Source organism: Populus nigra, chromosome 8, assembly GCF_951802175.1.
Source record: "Populus nigra chromosome 8, ddPopNigr1.1, whole genome shotgun sequence".
NCBI classification, from domain to species: Eukaryota; Viridiplantae; Streptophyta; class Magnoliopsida; order Malpighiales; family Salicaceae; genus Populus; species Populus nigra.
In genome coordinates, this window is record NC_084859.1 from 11,509,986 (window position 1) to 11,530,010 (window position 20,025).

The 20,025-nt window shown below is 35.7% G+C and overlaps 4 protein-coding genes and 1 long non-coding RNA gene across 7 annotated transcripts; 2 read left to right on the forward strand and 3 right to left on the reverse strand.

The window, feature by feature from the left end:
• The first annotated feature begins 199 nt into the window (after positions 1-199).
• LOC133700558 (nuclear intron maturase 2, mitochondrial-like) lies at positions 200-4,861 on the forward strand. 3 transcript variants are annotated; one of them, XR_009843433.1, is made up of 3 exons: positions 200-2,887; positions 3,807-4,315; positions 4,662-4,861. XR_009843433.1 is itself a non-coding variant. In XM_062124125.1 (3 exons), the coding sequence occupies exon 2, from the start codon at positions 883-885 to the stop codon at positions 2,884-2,886; it is 2,004 nt and encodes a 667-aa protein (XP_061980109.1). In that variant the 5' UTR covers positions 202-500; positions 849-882; the 3' UTR covers position 2,887; positions 3,807-4,488. The 3 variants fall into 3 exon arrangements, 2 of the variants coding, with proteins under 2 accessions (XP_061980108.1, XP_061980109.1); XM_062124125.1 differs by lacking the exon at positions 4,662-4,861 and having other exon boundaries at positions 202-500; positions 849-2,887; positions 3,807-4,488; XM_062124124.1 differs by lacking the exon at positions 4,662-4,861 and having other exon boundaries at positions 3,807-4,488.
• A 3,598-nt stretch (positions 4,862-8,459) lies between these two features.
• LOC133700621 (uncharacterized) lies at positions 8,460-9,196 on the reverse strand. The gene is made up of 2 exons (XR_009843448.1): positions 8,943-9,196; positions 8,460-8,839 (listed from the first exon to the last, which is right to left on the reverse strand). It is a non-coding gene; the product is annotated as an uncharacterized LOC133700621 (long non-coding RNA).
• Positions 9,197-9,519: 323 nt separating this feature from the next.
• On the reverse strand, positions 9,520-12,223 carry LOC133700776 (haloacid dehalogenase-like hydrolase domain-containing protein Sgpp). Its single transcript, XM_062124438.1, has 5 exons — positions 12,081-12,223; positions 10,781-10,895; positions 10,393-10,544; positions 10,053-10,314; positions 9,520-9,964 (listed from the first exon to the last, which is right to left on the reverse strand). Exons 1-5 carry the CDS (start codon positions 12,095-12,097, stop codon positions 9,788-9,790), a joined length of 723 nt encoding a protein of 240 aa, XP_061980422.1. The 5' UTR covers positions 12,098-12,223; the 3' UTR covers positions 9,520-9,787.
• Positions 12,224-14,838: 2,615 nt separating this feature from the next.
• On the forward strand, positions 14,839-16,680 carry LOC133700375 (expansin-like B1). The gene is made up of 5 exons (XM_062123881.1): positions 14,839-15,041; positions 15,150-15,256; positions 15,422-15,603; positions 15,931-16,063; positions 16,305-16,680. Exons 1-5 carry the CDS (start codon positions 14,897-14,899, stop codon positions 16,506-16,508), a joined length of 771 nt encoding a protein of 256 aa, XP_061979865.1. The 5' UTR covers positions 14,839-14,896; the 3' UTR covers positions 16,509-16,680.
• Positions 16,681-18,890: 2,210 nt separating this feature from the next.
• On the reverse strand, positions 18,891-19,997 carry LOC133701939 (pentatricopeptide repeat-containing protein At1g08070, chloroplastic-like). The gene has a single exon (XM_062126137.1). The coding sequence runs from the start codon at positions 19,995-19,997 to the stop codon at positions 18,891-18,893; it is 1,107 nt and encodes a 368-aa protein (XP_061982121.1).
• Between the last annotated feature and the right edge of the window lie 28 nt (positions 19,998-20,025).

Genomic DNA, 20,025 nt, shown 5'->3' on the forward strand with positions numbered 1-20,025 from the left:
GTACTGCTGGGTATGAGAATCCGGCTCATTAGGTTGATATAGGAGACATTTTTCTCTCATGGGAGCACAGAACATTTTCTTCAGTTTAATGAAAAATCCGAGCCTGATTATATATTCACATATATTATTTATTATTGTATTTCATCGTGTATATTTGTCGAATCATTAATCTTTCAAAATAATATTTATATCTATATTTAATAATGTATGGAAGCTAATAGCTATGGAAAATCCAATAATTTATGGACATATATTGTATTAATTCTAAAATATCAATTGCAATTATTAAAAAAATTATATTTTTCTTAACGAGGAATCCCCAAACCTACAAGGAAAAGGAAGTTTTCAGGGTTTTAGCCAGGGTTTGGTTTTACTTTTACCTCTCAGATTCTCTCTTCACTTCATTGAACGCCCAGTTCCTCAAACCAAACCGAGTGGCATCACTTCATTTTAAGGCGTATCCAAGCTTTACACTGCACGAGGGGTTGCTTCAATTTCCTGTAAGAACTCGAAACTCGAAGCAACTTTTTCACTTCCCCCCCCCCCCCACTTTCTCATTGTTTATCTTTGAATTGGGTTTTATCTCATATTTGATGCTCACCTTTGTAATATTAATGTTCATTATAAACCCAAAAATGACCTGAAAAAGAGGGTTGTTCTTGATTTCACCATCACCAAATGCATCGTCGCCTTGCAATATTCACCTACAAAGTCCTCGTTAACACTAACCCTATTCCAATCACAACAGCCACCAGCACTACCCTTTTGTACTCTCAATGCAATCCCTTAAACCCTAGGACGAATGGGTTTGCTTTCTTTCGCTTACTATCTTTCACTCCGGGGCACAGGCGTGCGCAGGACCCTGATGACCCATCCAACCTGATGAAGGAAGATGGTGTCTCAGTTTGCTCTCAAATGTGGATAGAGAATTTTCGAGAACCAGATAGAATTGTAAGCAATTTGACCACTTATCTTCGCCGTTTTGAACTGTGGGTATTGGCTTATCAGAAAGTGTGTGCTGATGACATGGGAGCCTATATGCCCCGTAGTGCGATACAAAGGTCTGCATTGGAGGACTTGTTAGCTCTTAGAAATGCAGTTCTTGATAATAGGTTTAAGTGGGGTGCTAGGTTGGATTTTCTTATAAAGTCTCCGAAGGATAAGACTGACTATCAATCTTTGTCAAAGAGGAAGATTAAGGCAATTTTGACAACCACACAACCGGCAGCATTTCAAGATAAGATAGTTCAGGAGGTGTTATTTATGATTTTGGAGCCGATATATGAAGCACGGTTTTCACAAAAGTCTTTTGCTTTTAGACCTGGTAGAAATGCACATACGGTGTTGAGGGTGATTAGGAGGAATTTTGCTGGGTATCTGTGGTATATAAAAGGGGATTTCAGCACCATATTGGATGGAATGAAGGCGGGGTTAGTGATAAGTGCTTTAATGAGGGATGTGAGGGATAAGAAAGTGATTGATTTGATAAAGGCAGCATTGACTACCCCTGTGATCACGAGTCGCATGGAAGAGCCAAAGAAGAAGACGAAGAGGAAGTATCAAAAAAAGAGGGTTTTGGCAGAGGATGAGCCAAAGCCAGATCCATATTGGTTAGACACCTTTTTTGGGTTTGCACCAGAGGAGGCAGAGAAGATTCCTTCATGGGGACACTCTGGGATACTCAGTCCTCTTTTGGCTAACATCTGCTTAGATGAATTGGACCAGTGGATGGAGGGTAAGCTTAAGGAGTTTTATCGTCCTTCAAAGAGTGATGTCATATGGAATAGTCCAGAAGGGGAAGCAGAACAGGGGAATACATCCTGGCCAGAATTTGTGCCGACAAGTGGCCCAGACAAAACTAGGAAGATGGATTATGTAAGATACGGGGGTCACATCCTGATTGGTGTGCGAGGACCGAGAGCAGATGCAGCCACATTGAGGAAGCAATTGATTGAGTTTGTTGATCAGAAATACATGCTCAAGGTTGACAATGAGAGCCTCCCAATTGAGCACATAACTAAAGGTATAATGTTTCTTGATCATGTATTGTGCCGAAGAGTTGTGTATCCAACTCTACGGTACACTGCCACTGGTGGGAAGATCATTAGTGAAAAAGGTGTGGGCACCCTTTTGTCAGTCACAGCAAGCTTGAAACAATGCATTAAGCAATTTAGGAAGTTGAACTTTCTGAAGGGGGACAAGGATCCAGACCCACAGCCTTGTTTTAGAATGTTCCATGCCACTCAATCTCATACAAATGCACAAATGAACAAATTTTTGTCAACAATGGTTGAGTGGTTTAGATATGCTGACAATCGGAAGAAAATTGTGAACTTCTGTTCATACATTATAAGGGGTTCACTTGCAAAGCTATATGCTGCAAAATACAAGCTGCGTTCACGTGCAAAGGTGTATAAGATTGGTTCCCGGAATCTGAGTCGTCCTTTGAAGGAGAAGAAAGGGTCTTCACCTGACTACCACAATTTGCTACGAATGGGCCTCGCCGAGTCAATTGATGGGCTTCAGTACACCAGGATGTCTCTTGTACCTGAGACTGATTACACCCCATTTCCAAGTAATTGGATACCTGATCATGAGAAGGCATTGCTTGAATATATAAGCCTTGATGATCCAAAAACTCTCGAGGATCAACGATGTAGCATTAGAAAGCAAGGTCTGGTTTCATCTCAGGACTACATTTCAATGCTTGTTTGGAACTACAAGCGAAACGCTATTGCAATGGATCAGCTTTCCCTCATAAAAAGTGGTGGAAATAACACAGAAAAAGAACAACAGTTGCTTTTGGGCTCTGATAAAGATACTTATGATCAGAAAAGCAAAGAAGAGGAAGAACATGAAGATGGGTTTGACGTGGCAGAAATCTAAGGTAATTGTTGTATCATTCTGTGCTTGACTGGCAAAATTTCTGTTGTTGGATTTATCTTGTTAAGAGGAATAGTTTCTTCCGCAATAAGTTAAATTGTTTATGATTAGAGAATATGAACTTCTTGGATAAATTTAAATATATTTAGTCAATTTGAAGTGCAAAATACTCCATTTAATTGCCACTGGCTGCAATTTCATTGACTTTGGTTTTGCATTTTGCTTTGGGTCTTTTTGTTTGAATTGATGTGGATCATTATGATGAGGTTGTGAGATATTTGAATAACTCTACACAGGATCCAAGTTTGAACTTATTATGTATCTTGTATTTCTTACAGCAGAGCTGTTGTGAAAATTACTTAGCAACATCTTTTTCTCTTTTTGGAATTTTTAGTACAATTTCTGTTATGAGTGCCATTCATGGATTCTGTTTGAAATAGTAGAGGGTATGCCATTGATTTAAATCCTACTCTGCTTTCTTTGCCTTACTTCTATGCTTTTGTTTGTCACTACTCGCTTCCTTATTCACTCTCCTTTTTGTTTCCAAGCCTTCACCCCCTCTAAGATTTGTGTACTTTGTCCTATTACTGGTTAACCAATTTCATGGGGTGTGTTGAATTTTGACCCTAGGTCCATAATTTCTAACATCTTGGAATTATGTATTGGATTTTACTATTTCAGTTGTTCTTTTTGTTCATTACACACATATTGTCTTATTTTTACTCTGCAAATATTGAGGCACATTTAATTTGGTGACTTCATAAAAACCCTTATTGGGTTCAAGATCCAACAACACCATGGTCAATAGCTCTATGCCTCCAAGGAGGATTGTGAAATATTTTTTTTTTTATGAAATTAGGGTTCTAAATTCTGACATTAAATGCAAGTTATATGATTCTGATTTTGATGTTGTCTTATCTCAGGGGGCTCTGGTGTTGCATTTGGAAATTTCCTGGAGATAGGACCACATTTACTTGGGATAGTTCTTTGATGTTGAGTTGAGTTGTCACCTGAGTACTGCAATTTGCTAAGAATTGTCCTCATCGAGTCAATTGACAGGCTTCAGTGTACCAGGATGTCTCTTGCCAGACTGATTGTGTCATTTCCATGTAATTGGATACCTAATCAGGAGAAGGCTTTGCTTGAATATTTGAGCTCGATGATCCAAAAATTCAGGAGGATCAAAGATTTTGCTGATGTTGCTAGGAGAACAAGGGCTGGTCTCTCCTCAATTAATACTAAATTTTGATGCTGGTTTGAAACTACAAGCGAAATGCTATTCTGATGGATCAGCTTCTGCTCATTAAGTGGTGGAAATATCGAAGAAACAGAGCAACAGTTTCTGCTGGGTTCTGGTCATGATGATCATGATTAGAAAATCAAAGAAGCAGAGAGGAACACAAAGAAGGGTGTCACGTGGCAGAAATGTGAGGTAACTTTTGAATTATTCTGTGGTTGATGGGCAAAATTTTCAATAATTGGATTCATACTGTTTAGAGATAGCAAGATAGAACGGTTTTATCTTTAAGAAATAAGCTAAGTAAACTCATGATTAAGGAATATGAAGATTCTTGCATGAATATATTTTTTCAATTTTAAAGTTCAGGAGAGTCATTGAGCCTGTAGCTGCAATTTTGGTGTCAATTGGTCTTGCATTTTGCTTGGACCTACCTGTTTACTCTGACTGCATTTTGATGATGTGTTTGAGAGATCTTTGGATGATTCTAAGCAAGATTTAATTCTGAGCTTTTTAAATATCCTGCATTTTGATATTTCAGGTTGCGAGAAAATTTACTCTGCACTTCTTTTTGTGGGATCTGTCCTTGTATAACAATGCAGTTCATGGATGTACACAGTCATTACAGTCATACACTGTCATTTCCCTCCATATAAATTTTTGTTACAACTAGTGCTGTCCAAGGATTTTTTTTTCTAATTGGCTATGTATGCTAGTGGCTTCAATCCTCGTTTGCAGTCATTTTTTGCCCTACTCTTATGGTTCTGTTTTTCACTCTCTGCTTCCTTGTTTACTCTCCTTTCTCTCTGCTTCCTTGTAAATATCAGCTTGTTCGAACACCAAGATTCTAATTAAATCCACTAAAAATAAGATACAACTAGTAAATTACTCTTTTTTGAGGAGCTATTGCAGGTAAATTTAATGAAATTAAAACGTGGGTTGAATTTGAAGTTGAAAACTGAATTTAGAATTTAAGCTTTAGGGTTTATCATCATTCAACCTATCTTGACTTTCAAGAAATCACCCATCAGTGACTTGCACAGACACAGACGGAGCTGATGCTCCTTATATGTGAATTTCAGCTGTTCTCATTCCATGAAAAACTACGTACCAAAAACATTCCACGAGGACATTCCAAAATGGTCGGCAATTTTGTCCAGATTTGAGACAAGGTCATTCAGTAAAGATGCTCATCAGCCAATCTGCGGGCTAGAAATATTAATACCAGCTGAAATCAAGCGATCAGCAATTTAGAATAAACAGAGGAACACGCATGGCAAATAAACGGTTGCCCAACTTACAGTCAAATCTGCAAACGTAACAGGACTGAATATATATGAAACATATACAGGAGCAACTTCTCGGGCTTATTTTGTTGGCAAAGACGGGGGGGAAAAGGATCCATGGAGATCCAACATTTTAGCCATGGGCTTCCATTGATTCTACGCAGTCAATTAGAAAGGAATTGAAAGCTTGGGCTAGATGAAAAGCAGTTTATCGGCTGCGCCATGCACCCCATTAAAAGACGATCAAATTCCTGTTCTATAGCAAAGATAGCCGAGCTCCATCTCTAAACAAAGAGAGGGTCCGCCACGACCCTCAAAGGAAAGAAGGGGAACGACCTGGCGTGGTTACAAATAGCATGAGAGTTTCAGTGATTTTGCTCAGGATCGTGCTTCGATAAAGATAGTTCACTCGGCCGAACTCCATCTTATCGACTGAAATTGATAGACCATTTGCTCAACTTGATTGGCTTTGGACATTTTCTGATTTCGAGCTATGGGGAGTTTGAGGATGAAGATTACGTAGTTGTTGGTAACTGGTGTTATACAAAATGTTATGCATGAGTTCGAGTTATTTTATAATTATTAAGATTTATATAATTATTAATTTTAAAAATCATAAAATTAATTAGAATATACAAATTGACTCGGATATTTATATTAATAAAATAAAATAAAAATATCATTGGAAGCTTATAAATGCATACACTTGACCAACACTAATACAATTTCTAACAATAATTTTTTAACAATAATCTTCTTAGCTGTGAAGAGTATTATATTGTTTGCTTATAATTTTTTTTTTAAGAAAATATATCCACGTGTTTACAATCATTGGTCTTCGAAAATTATATAGTTTTTCATTAATGATTCATTCCACAACTACTTTAATATTAAAGGAATATAGTGCAAAGCTCTAAGTTTGCGTATAAAAATCTTTGCAAAAATTAATTAATAGTTATAAATTATATACAAACAGGGGCGGAAGCAAGGGGGGCAAGCAGGGGCCCGGGCCCCCCCTGCAATACTTGCCCCTGAAATATTTACCCCTGCAATCCTCTTTTTTTTTTTTTTCTTGTATTGGGTAATTAGATAATTAAAATGAAGAAAGTGTTATATTTTTTATTTTAAAAAGATGACTCTCCTAAATTAAGTGTGATTTTATTTTTTATTTTCTTTGAATTTACTCTTGACCTATATGGAAAAGAAAAAAAATATAAAGGTATTATTTTGTGAAATAAAAAACAGAGCTACCAATTTACCCTAATATCCTGCAGCCAATCAAAAACATAAATCACGAGCAAAAATTTTCTACAAAAAATTAAAGCAAAGCTACTAATTAATTTATGTTTCATCAAACAAAATAAGGTAACTTAAATTTAAAATATTTTTTTTTGTTTTGAGATGTTTGTTAATAATTTGATGAGGTTTTTTTAATAATTCTATCATTTTTGCTCTTTTTTTTCTTAGATCTTCTAGTTCTATCAATTGTTTTTTGAATTCTTGTTATATTGATTTTTTTTAATTAATTAGATATATTTTATTGGTTTGTTTTGATTATACATTGATTTTTTTTATATTCTGTTTTTAGCAAAATCACCAAAATTATCAATTTTTTCTTATAATATATGTTTTGATTTTAGGTTGAACCATGAAAAAAATAAGAAGAATTAATTCTTTTTTTTAAAAAAAAGAAAAAAATATTGATAACTCACAGCTTATTGAACGAGCTTTTTCAGCGATTAAAATTTTTAAAACAAGACTTCGCAATCGGATAGAGGATGATTTTCTTGCAAATTATTTGATTGTCTATATAGAAAAAGAAACTGCTGAAAGATTCACAATTGATATGACAATCGATAAATTCTATTATATGAAAGAACGACGAGCACAATTAAAATAAATATGTAAGAATTATTCTTTATTATTTTTTGCTTTATTTCAAAGTTTATCAAATATAAATAATGTTTTGTTTTAGCTAATGTTTCTTATATACTTTGTATGTTTATATTTGATTGGTATAAAAACCAACAACATTAAAGTGATGGATATATTATGAAGATGAAATTAACTTCATTATTTTGACTCAATTTGGTATTACTCAAAACCTTTTACCTTATACAAAGGTTATTATATATTTGTAATAAGTTATTTGAATAAAACTAAATTATGTAGGTTTTGTTTTACAACTTATGTATAATAAATTAAAACAAATATTATATCTTATTATATTAATTTTGGCCCCCCCTAACAAATAATCCTAGCTCCGCCCCTGTATACAAATATTATCTTTGCAATACTCAAAATAACAGGGCACATAAACGAGTTATTAGTCTAAGAATTGCAAGCTAATATAATAATAATAAATAAATAAACCCTATTACGACCTACATGAATCATTTTTTATTGTGTCTGCATGCACGTGTATGCAGGTAGTCTGTGATCTAAATCCTTGAACTATATTTTTTTTATTATTAGTATAGATATCTAGGTCAGCTTGTATGTACTTTAACTAATATCACGAGCTCTAAAATTAATAATTATATAAAATATGAGATTCCTATACTATGGATAATTATTGGCCTACAACAGGTGTTAATGCACAGTGTTGAAAAGGACAAGGACCTGTTGCAATATTTATAAAACTATAAGGACTTATTGCAATATTTATGAACTACAAGGACTGGATATAACTTTTACTGAAAAATCTCACCAGCTTCTTCCTCGTACAACACCCCTCTAGCCTCAAAACATCAATAAACCAACCATTTCCATTTTCTAAACAACATTAAAAGGCATTTTAAAACTCTAATTAAACACAAGAATATTAAATCCTAACTTTAAAATCCAAGATTTCCAAGTCTCATAGAACCTAAATTAAGGAGTGTTTAATATCAACAAGCTCTTTAATATGAAGAGTTTCATTTGGTTGTAGTTTTTCTGCTGGTGTTGGCCGAATGATAAAGAACCAACCATCTCTCTCCTCTCTCTTTTTGTTTAGTTTTTTCTTTGGAGTGTTTAATATGAACAGTGACTGGAACCCATTTCAAGCCATGATCTTCAACCCATTCCCTTATTTTGTATAAGCCATTTACAGCCGTGAATCTTTCTGGGGCCAAGCTGTTTTTTCCGTTGGAGAAATTCCATGTTAAGGGCTTCAGAAAGCTTTTAATTATATAAGATCGTTGACATTTTACCTCCGAGACATGGCTTCTTTATCAACAAGAAATTCCATGCCTCCTTCGATACCGTTGGGGAATAGAACCAAGGCCATGTCTTCATTATTCTTGCCAGAAAGTTTCTCTGAAAAGAACTTCTCGGCAATAGGAACCCCTCCATTGAGATTCATCTTTTACAAACCAAAGGAGAACTGATCAACGTTAAAATTGATCAACGTCGATCAATTCAATACTGATAGAACACCATTTCCGTCCTCCTAATTACCATCCATATAAAATTTTATTGCAATTTATTAATATACATGATCAACGTTTAAACTTGGAAACAAATATGAAGCACAAACGAGATTAAAAGAATACCTCTCAACTGAGTTTTCACGAGAAGAAACTGCCATTCCTTTGATGTGAAGCCTCAGACAGCAAAAGGGGCTGCTCTCTTTGAGATATATGAAGAATCCTGTCCTTCTTCAAGTGCGTGTTGAACAAGAGGTCTAGGCGCTGAAGATATATGAAAGACAATCTATGGAAGGGGAGCAAAGTATACGGGGATGACTAACCATGTTAATCACGAACCTCCACAGAGGTGTTTCAATGTCAAGTTATTAGTACGGCTGGGGCTCTACACTACAGGAGCCTGCACAAAGATTATTTTTTCCCTGGTTAATTCCTGATTCCTCTGTTTATTTATTTATTTATTTTAATATGCATGGATTATTTTATGGGAAAAAAAACTAGCTGACATTCTTTCAATTCTAACATATAATTTTATCCTTCTCTTTACGACTATAACTCTGTAATAGCTTGAATTATACTCGAACATGTCTGGAAAGACAAAAATATCGAAAGTGACAGTTCCAAATAGCAATTTTCAGAGAATGCATCATCATCATCATCATCATCAACAAATATAACTTCGATTTTAGACAACACGATCCGATCATAGAATACACTAATGAATTATGATTGCATTTTTCTTAAGTGATTGTTCCAATATTTTAATAATATTACATACCCATGTTTTAGTTAAATGTAAAGTAATGCCACCGCCCCTAGAACCAAATTGATATCGTCGATTATGAGCCCACGCGCTTGATATCAACCCACAAGCAGCTTCAAGGTGAAGATACATTGTTCACGTGGAAAAGAATTATTCAGGTAAATCATAATCCTTCTAGTTACCAAAGAAATTATTCAAGCAGCAGGTTTCACAGCAGCTCCTGCTTATCAAGTTCTTCCAGAGCTGTCCACAACTTTGGATCTTCATAATCCTTTATAATAAGTGTAGGCTTTGCCTCCACCAATAGATGCTCTGGATTTCTGGTAGTTAAACCAACGACAGGCATCCCGGCTGCCACTCCAGCTTTTATGCCTGAAACAGAATCCTAACCAAGGAAAAACAGAACACAAATTTAGGAAAATCTCGCAAGCTGCAGAAGCTTAGAAAATAACGCTGCCAGGAAGAAGGCTGACCTCGCACACAAAGGTATGGTCCTTTGACACATTGAGCACTTCAAGAGCCTTCAAGTAGGGTTCTGGGTGTGGTTTGGCGTGCTCACAATCATCCCCAAGGATAACAGCATCAAAAAAATCAGAGAGGCCCAGAAGTGAGATCATAAGTTCAGCATTTGCTCTTGGAGCATTGGTAACTGCAGCCCGTTTCAGCCCATGATCTTCAACCCATTTCTTCAATTTATATATTCCATTTACAGGCTTCAGTTGCTCAGATGCCAATCTGTTTTGCATAGAATAAGTTATACGATTTAACCAAGAGAAAATCTCAACACATGAACCTAACTAGCAGGTGATCTACCTTCGAAACATCGTTTCCTTATCGTCCATGAATTTTAAGCCTCGTTGGAGATCATCGGGAAAGAGGAGCAAAGCAATATCCTCATTATGCTTCCCAGCAATATTCTTAACAAAGAATTCCTCCGTAATTGGGACCCCATCATTGAAATTTATCTGGTAGACAATGCAAAGTGATTAAGTCTCTAATCTGGATTAATTTTCAAAAGTATAGCTCAAGTGAAAGGTCATATGTCTCTATCAATTAGACAGCATGATTTGAGATATTCTCACCACCTTAAGGAAAGAACATGTCCTCTTACACTTTTCCATGGTGTGATGCACAAGTGTGTAAAAGAAACATTAAGATCACAACACAATCAAGACCTGAGTTTTCCACATAGAAGCATTACCTCTTGAAGCATTTCTCGGAAGGCATAGTAGTGGAGGGGATCTGAATCGCATAGAGTCCCATCAACATCAAATAGTACAGCTTCCAATGGAGCAAGCTTGGAGAGAGAAATTTTACTGCTTAAAGACAACAGCATGAGATTATGAGCTAACAATAAAGAATCCCAGACCACAAAAAACACACAGCTTTTATCTTGACAAGTCTTGCACCAGCTTATCTGCCAGCTACTTAGGCATCGAAATAGCATCAAGAACCAGTGTTAAAACCACTCTGTCACTAGATTTGAGTCACTTTTCGTCATTCAAGTTTATTCACTTTCTTCCAATAGTACAGTATTTGACAAAGGGGAAAAAAAGAATAAACTTGTCCATTTCAGTTTGTTTTTGTCAGGTCCAACTCTGTGATAATAGCATAAAAGCATAATCAACCATGGAACTGGATGATGTTGACTCCTAACTATTGCACCCAGGTTTGGTGTTAGCTTTCAAGTAATAACAGGAAAGTTGCTTGCAGCAATCCATTTCCAGCCTAAAATTGAAAACGTCTCGCTAAAAGCATCAATAGTCATAGTTCCTGATAAGTTATAGTGAGAAGAACCAAAGAGTTGATACATACATATTTGGGGCTGGCTGTCAGGGGAAACTTATAAAACCAGCACCCTAGCACAAGCTCACATCTTCAGATGAGCCTAACTGTTAAGACCTCAGGCCGAAAATACTATTTCGATAATTAAAAATCAGGGGAGGTGGATACAATTTAATAAGTTGTGCCCTAAATACTCCTTCAATAAGTTTGGATCAAATAGTGAATATTATTATATCAACAGAAACCAGGCTGCCAGACTAATGTTGCCCTTTTTTGACATTTCAGCCATGACCCTTTAATATTTCTTCTTAAACATCAATGCAGAGAGCAGCCATGACCTTTGATCATGATAATTCCAAAGCCATAATTCCGCTCTCTTTTTTGATGAATTATACCGATATCATTGTCACAAGAAAAATGAGGCAAGGAGAAAAAAATAAAAATAAAAAACATTGCCTTGTCAAACTCGGTATATTCAGAGCAATGCATGCGATAATAGCAAACAGATCGCAGAAAAAACCAATACTTGTATGATGGTTCTTAAAAAAGAAATTATGAAAATCAAGTCCAACAAACCAGGAAGATAGCCATAAGCTAGAGAGATCATAACTCCAAGAAAAATAAAAGAGAAGAACACGATGATGATGATCCAACCAAGCATTTAAAAGAAGCCAATAAAATACAAACAGGAAGAAAGAGGGATGAGAAAAACTGACGTATCAGAAACAGTCATGATTTGATGCTCTTGGAAATACAGAAGCCTCTCTCTCTCTCTCTTCTTTTGCTCTTGAAAAACAACAAATGCCTTTGGCCGTTAATCTAAAGAGAGAACCAATGAGGAGATTCCAGACCAGCTGGCTACTTGCCTGTCATTTGCATTTGTTCTTCTGCTATTTGCCCACGTGACACTTATCTCTATTATTATTATTATAGCCCCCAAGTTTTCTACGAATGTTGATTGATCTCTCCTTTTCCTAATTTCTTTGGATTATAGGCAATTATAATTTATTTTTTTACCGAATAATCTTCTTCAAGTAAGTTGTTATTAATTAGTTGAAAGATCTCATAGAGCACCGAGTGAGTCCATTCAGATTATTGTTGAAATTCTTGGATATATAAATATTTGAAAAAATAAATTTATTAAACTTACTCACACCCAACTTGATTTTTTTTCTGAAATAATTAAATTATAGTAATTGTTAGTGAAAAGTATCGGGAGAAATAATTTTATTTTTAATAAAATTAGCATTGTTTAGAAACAATTCAATCTTTGAGAAAGATATTTATACAATTATTGTATAGTTGAAAATACTAATTTTTTTCTGTGTGTGAAAAGTACCCGATAAAATGTATTTTTATAAAAATTACTTGACATTTAAAAAAAATTAAAAATATTTTATTTCCACGTGATAATTAAAATTCAAAAGCATGTAAGAAACCTGAGAGGATAATGAAATTAAATTACTTTAATTAAAATTTAAAATATCAAAATAAAATCATTGTCTTTCTTTCTTTCTTTTAATCAATGAATCATACTAAGAGGTTTTGCAAGTGTTGACAATACTAATACAAATATTTTTCCATATTTATTATCACAAATAATTTTTAATTTATTTAATTATATGTACAATATAAAATTTTTAATTTATATTTTGAATTTTTTATAAATAAAGAATATATCAAAAAAATTTGCATATATAAATTTTTTTTAAAAAAAAATATCTAACCTGTGAGCGTAGCTCACGCACCATCTAATTATTTTTTAATTGGAGCACATAATATAATATAACAAAAAAATAATAAGGGCCTAATAAGGCTGGTTTGCTGAGGCAGGCCCGCACATGGCCCTAACAATGAGCCAGGGAACAGCCCAAATCACCCGCATTCAATGAGCCGATTATCACATTAAGAGCACCCTTCTGGGCCTAGGTGAAGTAGGCCATAGCGAACATGTCCAGATTCTTAACGATGGAACATATATACTGTTTATGCATTGCTTAAGAGTTAAAATCACGTCTCCTGGAGGATGGTGGGGGCGATCATTAGGGTTTAAACAAACAAGTTTAGGGTTCCAAGGACAGTAACATATAAAAACACTTCAGAGCTCCAACATGATTTCATGATTACATCTAACTTCTCATCAGACTTGTATTTCTCATGCATGATATCAGGGGTCCATCAAACACTAGCTCGCATCATGCCCCTGAAAGGCACTGCACAAATTGTTTAAAACCTTTTGAGTCAATTTTACGCCGGCTTGCTGAAACTAGTGCTTTACATGTCATGGCTGATGTAGTTCCATGGAGTATGGACTCCCTTCCTGCCAGTCTGCGTTGGTGTGCTGCTTACGCATCTTCTCGGCCTGTCGACAAGAAATGTGCAGTCAGCTTGGCTAAATTCCTACACTCAAGAAACACGAGTCGAACATCAGAGCTTGGTAAAATCAAGTACCATTGATCAGGAAAACTGAGGGTGCACTGAACTCAGGTTTTGAATTCTTTCCAAGAGATAACGTTGTTGAATTCTTTGGAACGCATTAAGAAATCGAAATGACAGAGTATGCCGGTCATTTCAGCGGTCTTCATCTCACGTTTTATGGTACAAATTCGATGTTTCGGGAGGCTTTGTTATTGCTCAAACTAGCTTCAATCCATGTCACCCTTGTTTATTATGTGTTTAGTATTACGGTTTACGGTGTTTTTTGAAATATTTTTTTAATTTAAAAAATATATTAAAAATATATTTTTTTCAAAAAAAAAATATTTTATTTTAGACATTACCATATCAAAATTTAATATTTTCTCAAATAAAAAACACTTTATAAAACATGTTATAACGCAAATACAGAGACTTTCTGATATTTCCTAGCACATTCCAACCCAGAGAAATCAAAGACGGTGACCGGTGAGAACACCAATAGATGCCTAACCCAAGGGCTCTTTGGTGGAAATCCACCAAACTGTCCCCTTCATTTTTCCAATCTCTCACGCCAAATTGTTTTGAAGTATCCCATATTTGAATTCAATATTCAGCCCAATTACAACCAACCCTCCGAGAGAGAGAGATCATTATGGCCGAGCAGCCTGTATGTGTGAATCAGCTAACGTATATTTCCAATAATGCATTATCTCAACATGATTTAGACAGGACAACGGTAAAAAGCTGCTAGATTTTCTTTGGTGAAAGCAGAATAAATCGCGACTAGAAATTCTTGCTAGAGAATTAATTATAATCCGGATACTTTTTGCTAATTCCGAAGACTTCATAAGTCGAATTTTCAAATGAGAGATTGCAGTTCTCTATATTTTACCAAAACAAGTAATTCCAAGTCTAAGATGGTACCTAGGAAACACCAGTAACAGATTTCCACGCGTTGAAAATATTGTTTATCTGAATGTCAAACTCGGCAAAGTTTACCAAACTAAAGAATATGGGAGGCTGTTTTTGCTATAAATACTACAAACCTTGTTCATTGCATGCATTACCACCTTACCTTCTTTGCTTTTATTATCTTATCTCTTTGTATCCAATAATGGCTCCTTCTCTGCGGTTCCTTTTGTTTCTTTCAGCAACCTTGTTCTTTATGCAGACTCTGGCAGAGGCTGCAACATGTAGCGACTGTTTCATTCATTCTCGGGCAGCTTACTATCCAAATTCTGATGAAAATGGAACTGATAGTAAGAGACCTCTACTAAAATATTAGAAGAATAAAAACAATTAAATTAACTGTGCACTTATTACCAATTGAGCAGGCATTCTTATGAGTCTCTTTTCATGAATTGCAGCTGGCAGATGTGGATATGGTTCATTTGGAGCAACACTGAATGGTGGGGATGTAGCAGCCGCATCTGACCTCTACCGTGATGGTGTCGGTTGTGGTGCTTGCTATCAGGTACCAATTAAAAGCATCATGATTGCAAACCAGCTTGTAACCCAAAAAAAAAAAAGAATTGCAAACATACATTTTTTTTTTCCTGCTATAGCATTATATGGCATGATTCTGTTATTGGTTCTCTTTAAGCGTCGAAATACTCACCATAATGGTTTACTGAACCAGGTAAGGTGCACCAACAGTTACTATTGCACTGACAACGGAGTGACCATTGTTATAACTGACCAAGGATCAAGTGATAATACCGACTTTATTCTCAGCAGACGAGCCTTCGGTCGGATGGCTCAAACCACAGATGCAGCTGCATCTTTATTAGCCCTTGGAGTAGTTGATATTGAATATAGACGGTAAGTTATACATAATAAGACTTGAAGCAAGAAACTCTTATTTTTTCATTTACAAGAGACAGGTGAAAGCAAGTTTAAGAATGACTAAAAAAAAAGACTACTTTTAATAGGGTGAGCAAAAAGAAGTATATTCTTGGTTTTAATCATCAGCAGAGCAAGCATTTCAAATAATCTCCCCAAAGATGAACTCTTAGAAATAGCAACTTGAGCATAGAAGGGTTATCAAGCATCCTTATTCCTTCGTTTTCATGATGAAAACTTCCCCTGCTCTTTATTTCATGAAGGTTTGTCATGTACAGTGGACTATTGAACTCTTTCTCCATGCAGTGTTTCATGCAGCTATCCATACAAAAATATAACCATCAAAATCGACGAGAACAGCAACTATCCTTATTATCTGGGTTTTGTCATTTGGTATCAACAAGGAAGAAGCGATATTACTGCTGTTCAGCTATGCGAGGTAATATGCACATCTTGTAATAATATCAAATGCACCTTTTATTAAATATGCCTAGTCAAAGATGACGGAAAAGGGAATATTAGCTGATATAACACAGGAAAAGAAACTGGATATAAAGAAAGTAAAATCAGCAACTAGTCTCTAGCTCATTGAATGAAAACAACCAAATTTAAATCATCCAAATTTTAAATGTTCTTTGAGTCACCGAAACTGTTACTAACAAAAGTTCTATTATGTGCAGACGCAAAATTTTGTATGCAAGCTCTTGGACAGAAGCTACGGATCTGTATGGACAACTACCTCTCCCCCCAGTGGACCCTTGTCACTAAGAATGTTATTCAGTGATGAAAATGGAGATGAGACATGGGTAGTTCCAGTCAACAACATACCTAATGACTGGAAAGCTGGAGAAACATATGATACAGGAGTACAAGTAAACTTATGAAGTCATGGGAAGCAGATAAATCTATCCAAATAAGCCCGCTGCACTTCGTTTATTTATTATTTATCCTTTATTTTTGTACACGGGTATAGGGTCTAAGAAACTCACGAAAGTAATCATTTTAATGTTGACTATAAAAATTCCTGGTATACTAATAAAATTTGATTTCTTATAACTTTACTTTCCTCAACATTAGCCAGAAAGTCTGCTACTAGTCAACATCACTAATCCCAGTAATGGAAAAGACTGCACCTGTCCCTTTAGATATTCTTATAAATTAATATACTTCGGTGCATAGCAGAGTTACTAACGAATAAAGTTTCCAACTTCTATAAATTGATCACTGTTGGCACTTGAAGGGGAGAATGGGCAAAAATTCGTGCGTAAGTGAAGTTCAACATCTGACGGTTAACGCTTATTCCATCTAACAATTACTACATAGCTGTACATATATAAAGAGAAAATCAGCTGATGTCAGCATCCTCATCTGATTGTACTAAATAGCTTGTCATTCTTTCATAATCAGAGAAAAACAGCATCAAGCAGCATCTTTGTATAAAATTCCACAGATAATGCAATCACACTGGAATCCTTGCAACAATGACATGGTGTCATGTTAGTATCGGAGACTTCATTTTGGTTAGAGAAAAACAAAGCTGTAGATAAATATGACAAGAATTATGGTTCTCCTTTCATGATATCTCTTTACCTTATAATTTCAAAGTTCTTTAGCATGCACTTAAAATCTGTAAATCTCTATGCCACCTTCAGAATGCTCCCATATGTATCCTAGAAATTTGCAGGAGGGATAACCTTTTAAGTGGAGAGTTTACTCTCATGCAATCCATCTCTAACTGTTAGCAAAAGCAATTAAGTTCAGCTTATCTAAAACCAAACGTGTGTTCATTTGAGCTCAAAACAAACATAATTTCAAACTAGAGATTCTGTTAGTGAGAGAACTAGCTTACAGCCTCCATTGCTATAGCTAATATTGTGTGTTCTTGCAGAAAGGAAGTCAGATTTGGCTAGAGTAACTCAATATATTACTGGTTTGCAGGAACTTTTGTGTTCCATTATCATGTAAAACAACCTTGTCATAATCCTGAATATTTCTGCTTCAAGTTTGGAAAGGTACAAATAAAAATTTTCCACAGTTTCCTTTAGTTTACATATGAACTGACAGAAGCATGTAATAAAATTCATGCCCACTTTCTAAAACTTGGGGGGGGGGGGGGGGGGGGGGGGGGGCGGGGGGATTCCAAGACAATCTCATGATTGTTTTACGTGCTACCCAAATGTTCATCCATAACTTGAAGGGGTGGACAACTTGAACCAAATCTAACTTCATCTGTGCTACAGTCACTTAATAATAACAACAGCAACAAAGGCCTTTAAGTATAGGATAGTTTTCTCACTCATATAACTCCTCGAGTGGAAGTTGCATTCAGAATCAAATAAGGATACAACTTTAAAGTTGAATTAACCACTTCCTCTGACAGATATAGATAATGAGTTGCATGGGAGATCAAGACTCCACTTATCTGTTAATTTGAAACTTCAGTTGACAGATACTATTGCCCCACTTTATGATATTGTTGATACTATCCTTTCTAATTCAAGTAATCTAAACCAAGTTAGATCTAAGCAGTTCTGGATCAAACTCAAATGTCGAACACCTCATGGAACTAGACACAAGAATTGATACCAATTCGGTTTAACGGCACCAATCACCAAACATTGTACACATGTTTCACATTACAAAAGACTACTATTCACAAGAACAAAATTTTAACTTTAGCAAAATTTTATCTTACTCTCACAAAGTTGCTATGCAGAAGTTAAATACGTATTCTGATAAGGGGAAAATATAAAAAACATAAAACACCCTTATAATGCTCCCACGATGTATAGGTCAACTACAAAAGTACACATTGACATGAATGGAGTAGAATAGTAGGACTATAAGATAATGAAACAACAAAGTATATTCAATGCTGAGTTTGTAACCAAAACCGTAGATAAAGGCCAATGGCATAATACATTTCATGCAAAACAAATGTGCTATCAGCTTATCATGGCTTTTAGAGTTCAGACTGGAAAACAAAAGAAATCAGTTTTAACACACCTCTTCAGCTACTAATCAGTGTGACCTTATCTTTACAAGTTGCAGCTGGATATGGTATCCTTAAACAGTTACAAGGTTTTTTCTCAGGGAAAATCAGCGGTTTGAACAAGTTAGCCCATCGCCTGGAGTCCACGTGCTTCCTGGGATTCACACTTGACATCCAAAGGACTTCCGTATTTCCCATTGCAATAATTGTCATTTTGGCCATGTCCAATTGAAAAGGTGTATTTTTAAAACTTGCTAAACAGTATGGCCGAGTTTCAAGTCCTATTAGAATCTATATTAGACAATTTGATCTGAGCAGCCGCCTCACTCAACATTGAGTGCCTCCTTGAAGTGAAAACCATTTTTGAATTAAGAGTCTTATTCTTCAGAGTCATTCTCAAATTTTCTACATCATCCCACCTCCCTCCAGCGGCATATGTGTTTGATAATAACAAATATGGAACAACATGATTTGGAAATAACTTAATCAGTTGCTTGGCCAGGATCTCTCCAGGTTCTGAAATACAGTGGGCCCTACAAGCTGAAAGAAGATCTCCCCATAAAGTAGGCTCTACCTCTGTATGCATCTTCCTTGTGAGATCTTCTGATGGTTCTTTCAAACCTACCTGGCCAAGGAGATCAACCAGACAACCATAGTGTTCAGGCTTTGGTTGAATCTTATATTTTTTATGCATTAGATCAAAGTACCACCAACCATTCCAAACCATCCCTGAATGTGAGCATGCAGACAAAACACTCATAAAAGTAGCATCATTTGGCATAGGACCTCCCTTCTCCATCTCCCTGAACATTTCTAGCGCTTTGTCTCCATGTCCATGCATACCGTATCCAATGATCATAGAATTCCATGACACCACACTTTTTTCAGGCATCTTATCAAACACTTCTCTAGCCAAATCCATTGCCCCACATTTTGCATACATGGTTAATAGAGCAGTTGAGAGTAACATATCAGGCTTAATCCCATTATCCTTCATATAAGAATGAACCCATTTTCCTTGATCAAGCATTTTCAGTTCCGCACATGAAGTCAAGACACTTACAAGAGATGCTACATCAGGCACAAAGTCCCCTCCAACCATCATGTCAAAAAATCTCAAGCAATCACTATACTTCTTGCACCTTAGATAAAGAGCCAGCATAACATTCCAAGAAACCACATTCCTCAAAGGCATCTCATCAAAAAACTTAGCTGCCATTGAAACATCTTTTATCCTTGCAAACCCATCAATCATGCAATTCCAAGACACAACATCTCTGGATGGCATTTTTTCAAACAATCCTCTAGCCGCCTCCATATCTCCGACTCCCGCATACCCAGAAATCATTGAATTCCAAGTGAAAATATCTCTCTCATACATTTCATCAAAGATCTCACGTGCAAGACCC

Excerpts from the sequence above, each read along its gene's own strand:
- LOC133700558 (XM_062124124.1), top strand. The coding sequence starts at position 679 with ATGCATCGTCGCCTTGCAATATTCACCTACAAAGTCCTCGTTAACACT.
- LOC133700776 (XM_062124438.1), bottom strand. Across the intron at positions 10,545-10,780 it reads TCCGAGAAATGCTTCAAGAG|ATAAATTTCAATGATGGGGT; the intron begins GTAATGCTTCTA and ends ATTGTCTACCAG. Across the intron at positions 10,315-10,392 it reads AAGGAAACGATGTTTCGAAG|ATTGGCATCTGAGCAACTGA; the intron begins GTAGATCACCTG and ends TATGCAAAACAG.
- LOC133700375 (XM_062123881.1), top strand. The coding sequence starts at position 14,897 with ATGGCTCCTTCTCTGCGGTTCCTTTTGTTTCTTTCAGCAACCTTGTTC. Across the intron at positions 15,257-15,421 it reads GTTGTGGTGCTTGCTATCAG|GTAAGGTGCACCAACAGTTA; the intron begins GTACCAATTAAA and ends TTACTGAACCAG. Across the intron at positions 16,064-16,304 it reads CTGCTGTTCAGCTATGCGAG|ACGCAAAATTTTGTATGCAA; the intron begins GTAATATGCACA and ends TATTATGTGCAG.
- LOC133701939 (XM_062126137.1), bottom strand. The coding sequence starts at position 19,997 with ATGTATGAGAGAGATATTTTCACTTGGAATTCAATGATTTCTGGGTAT.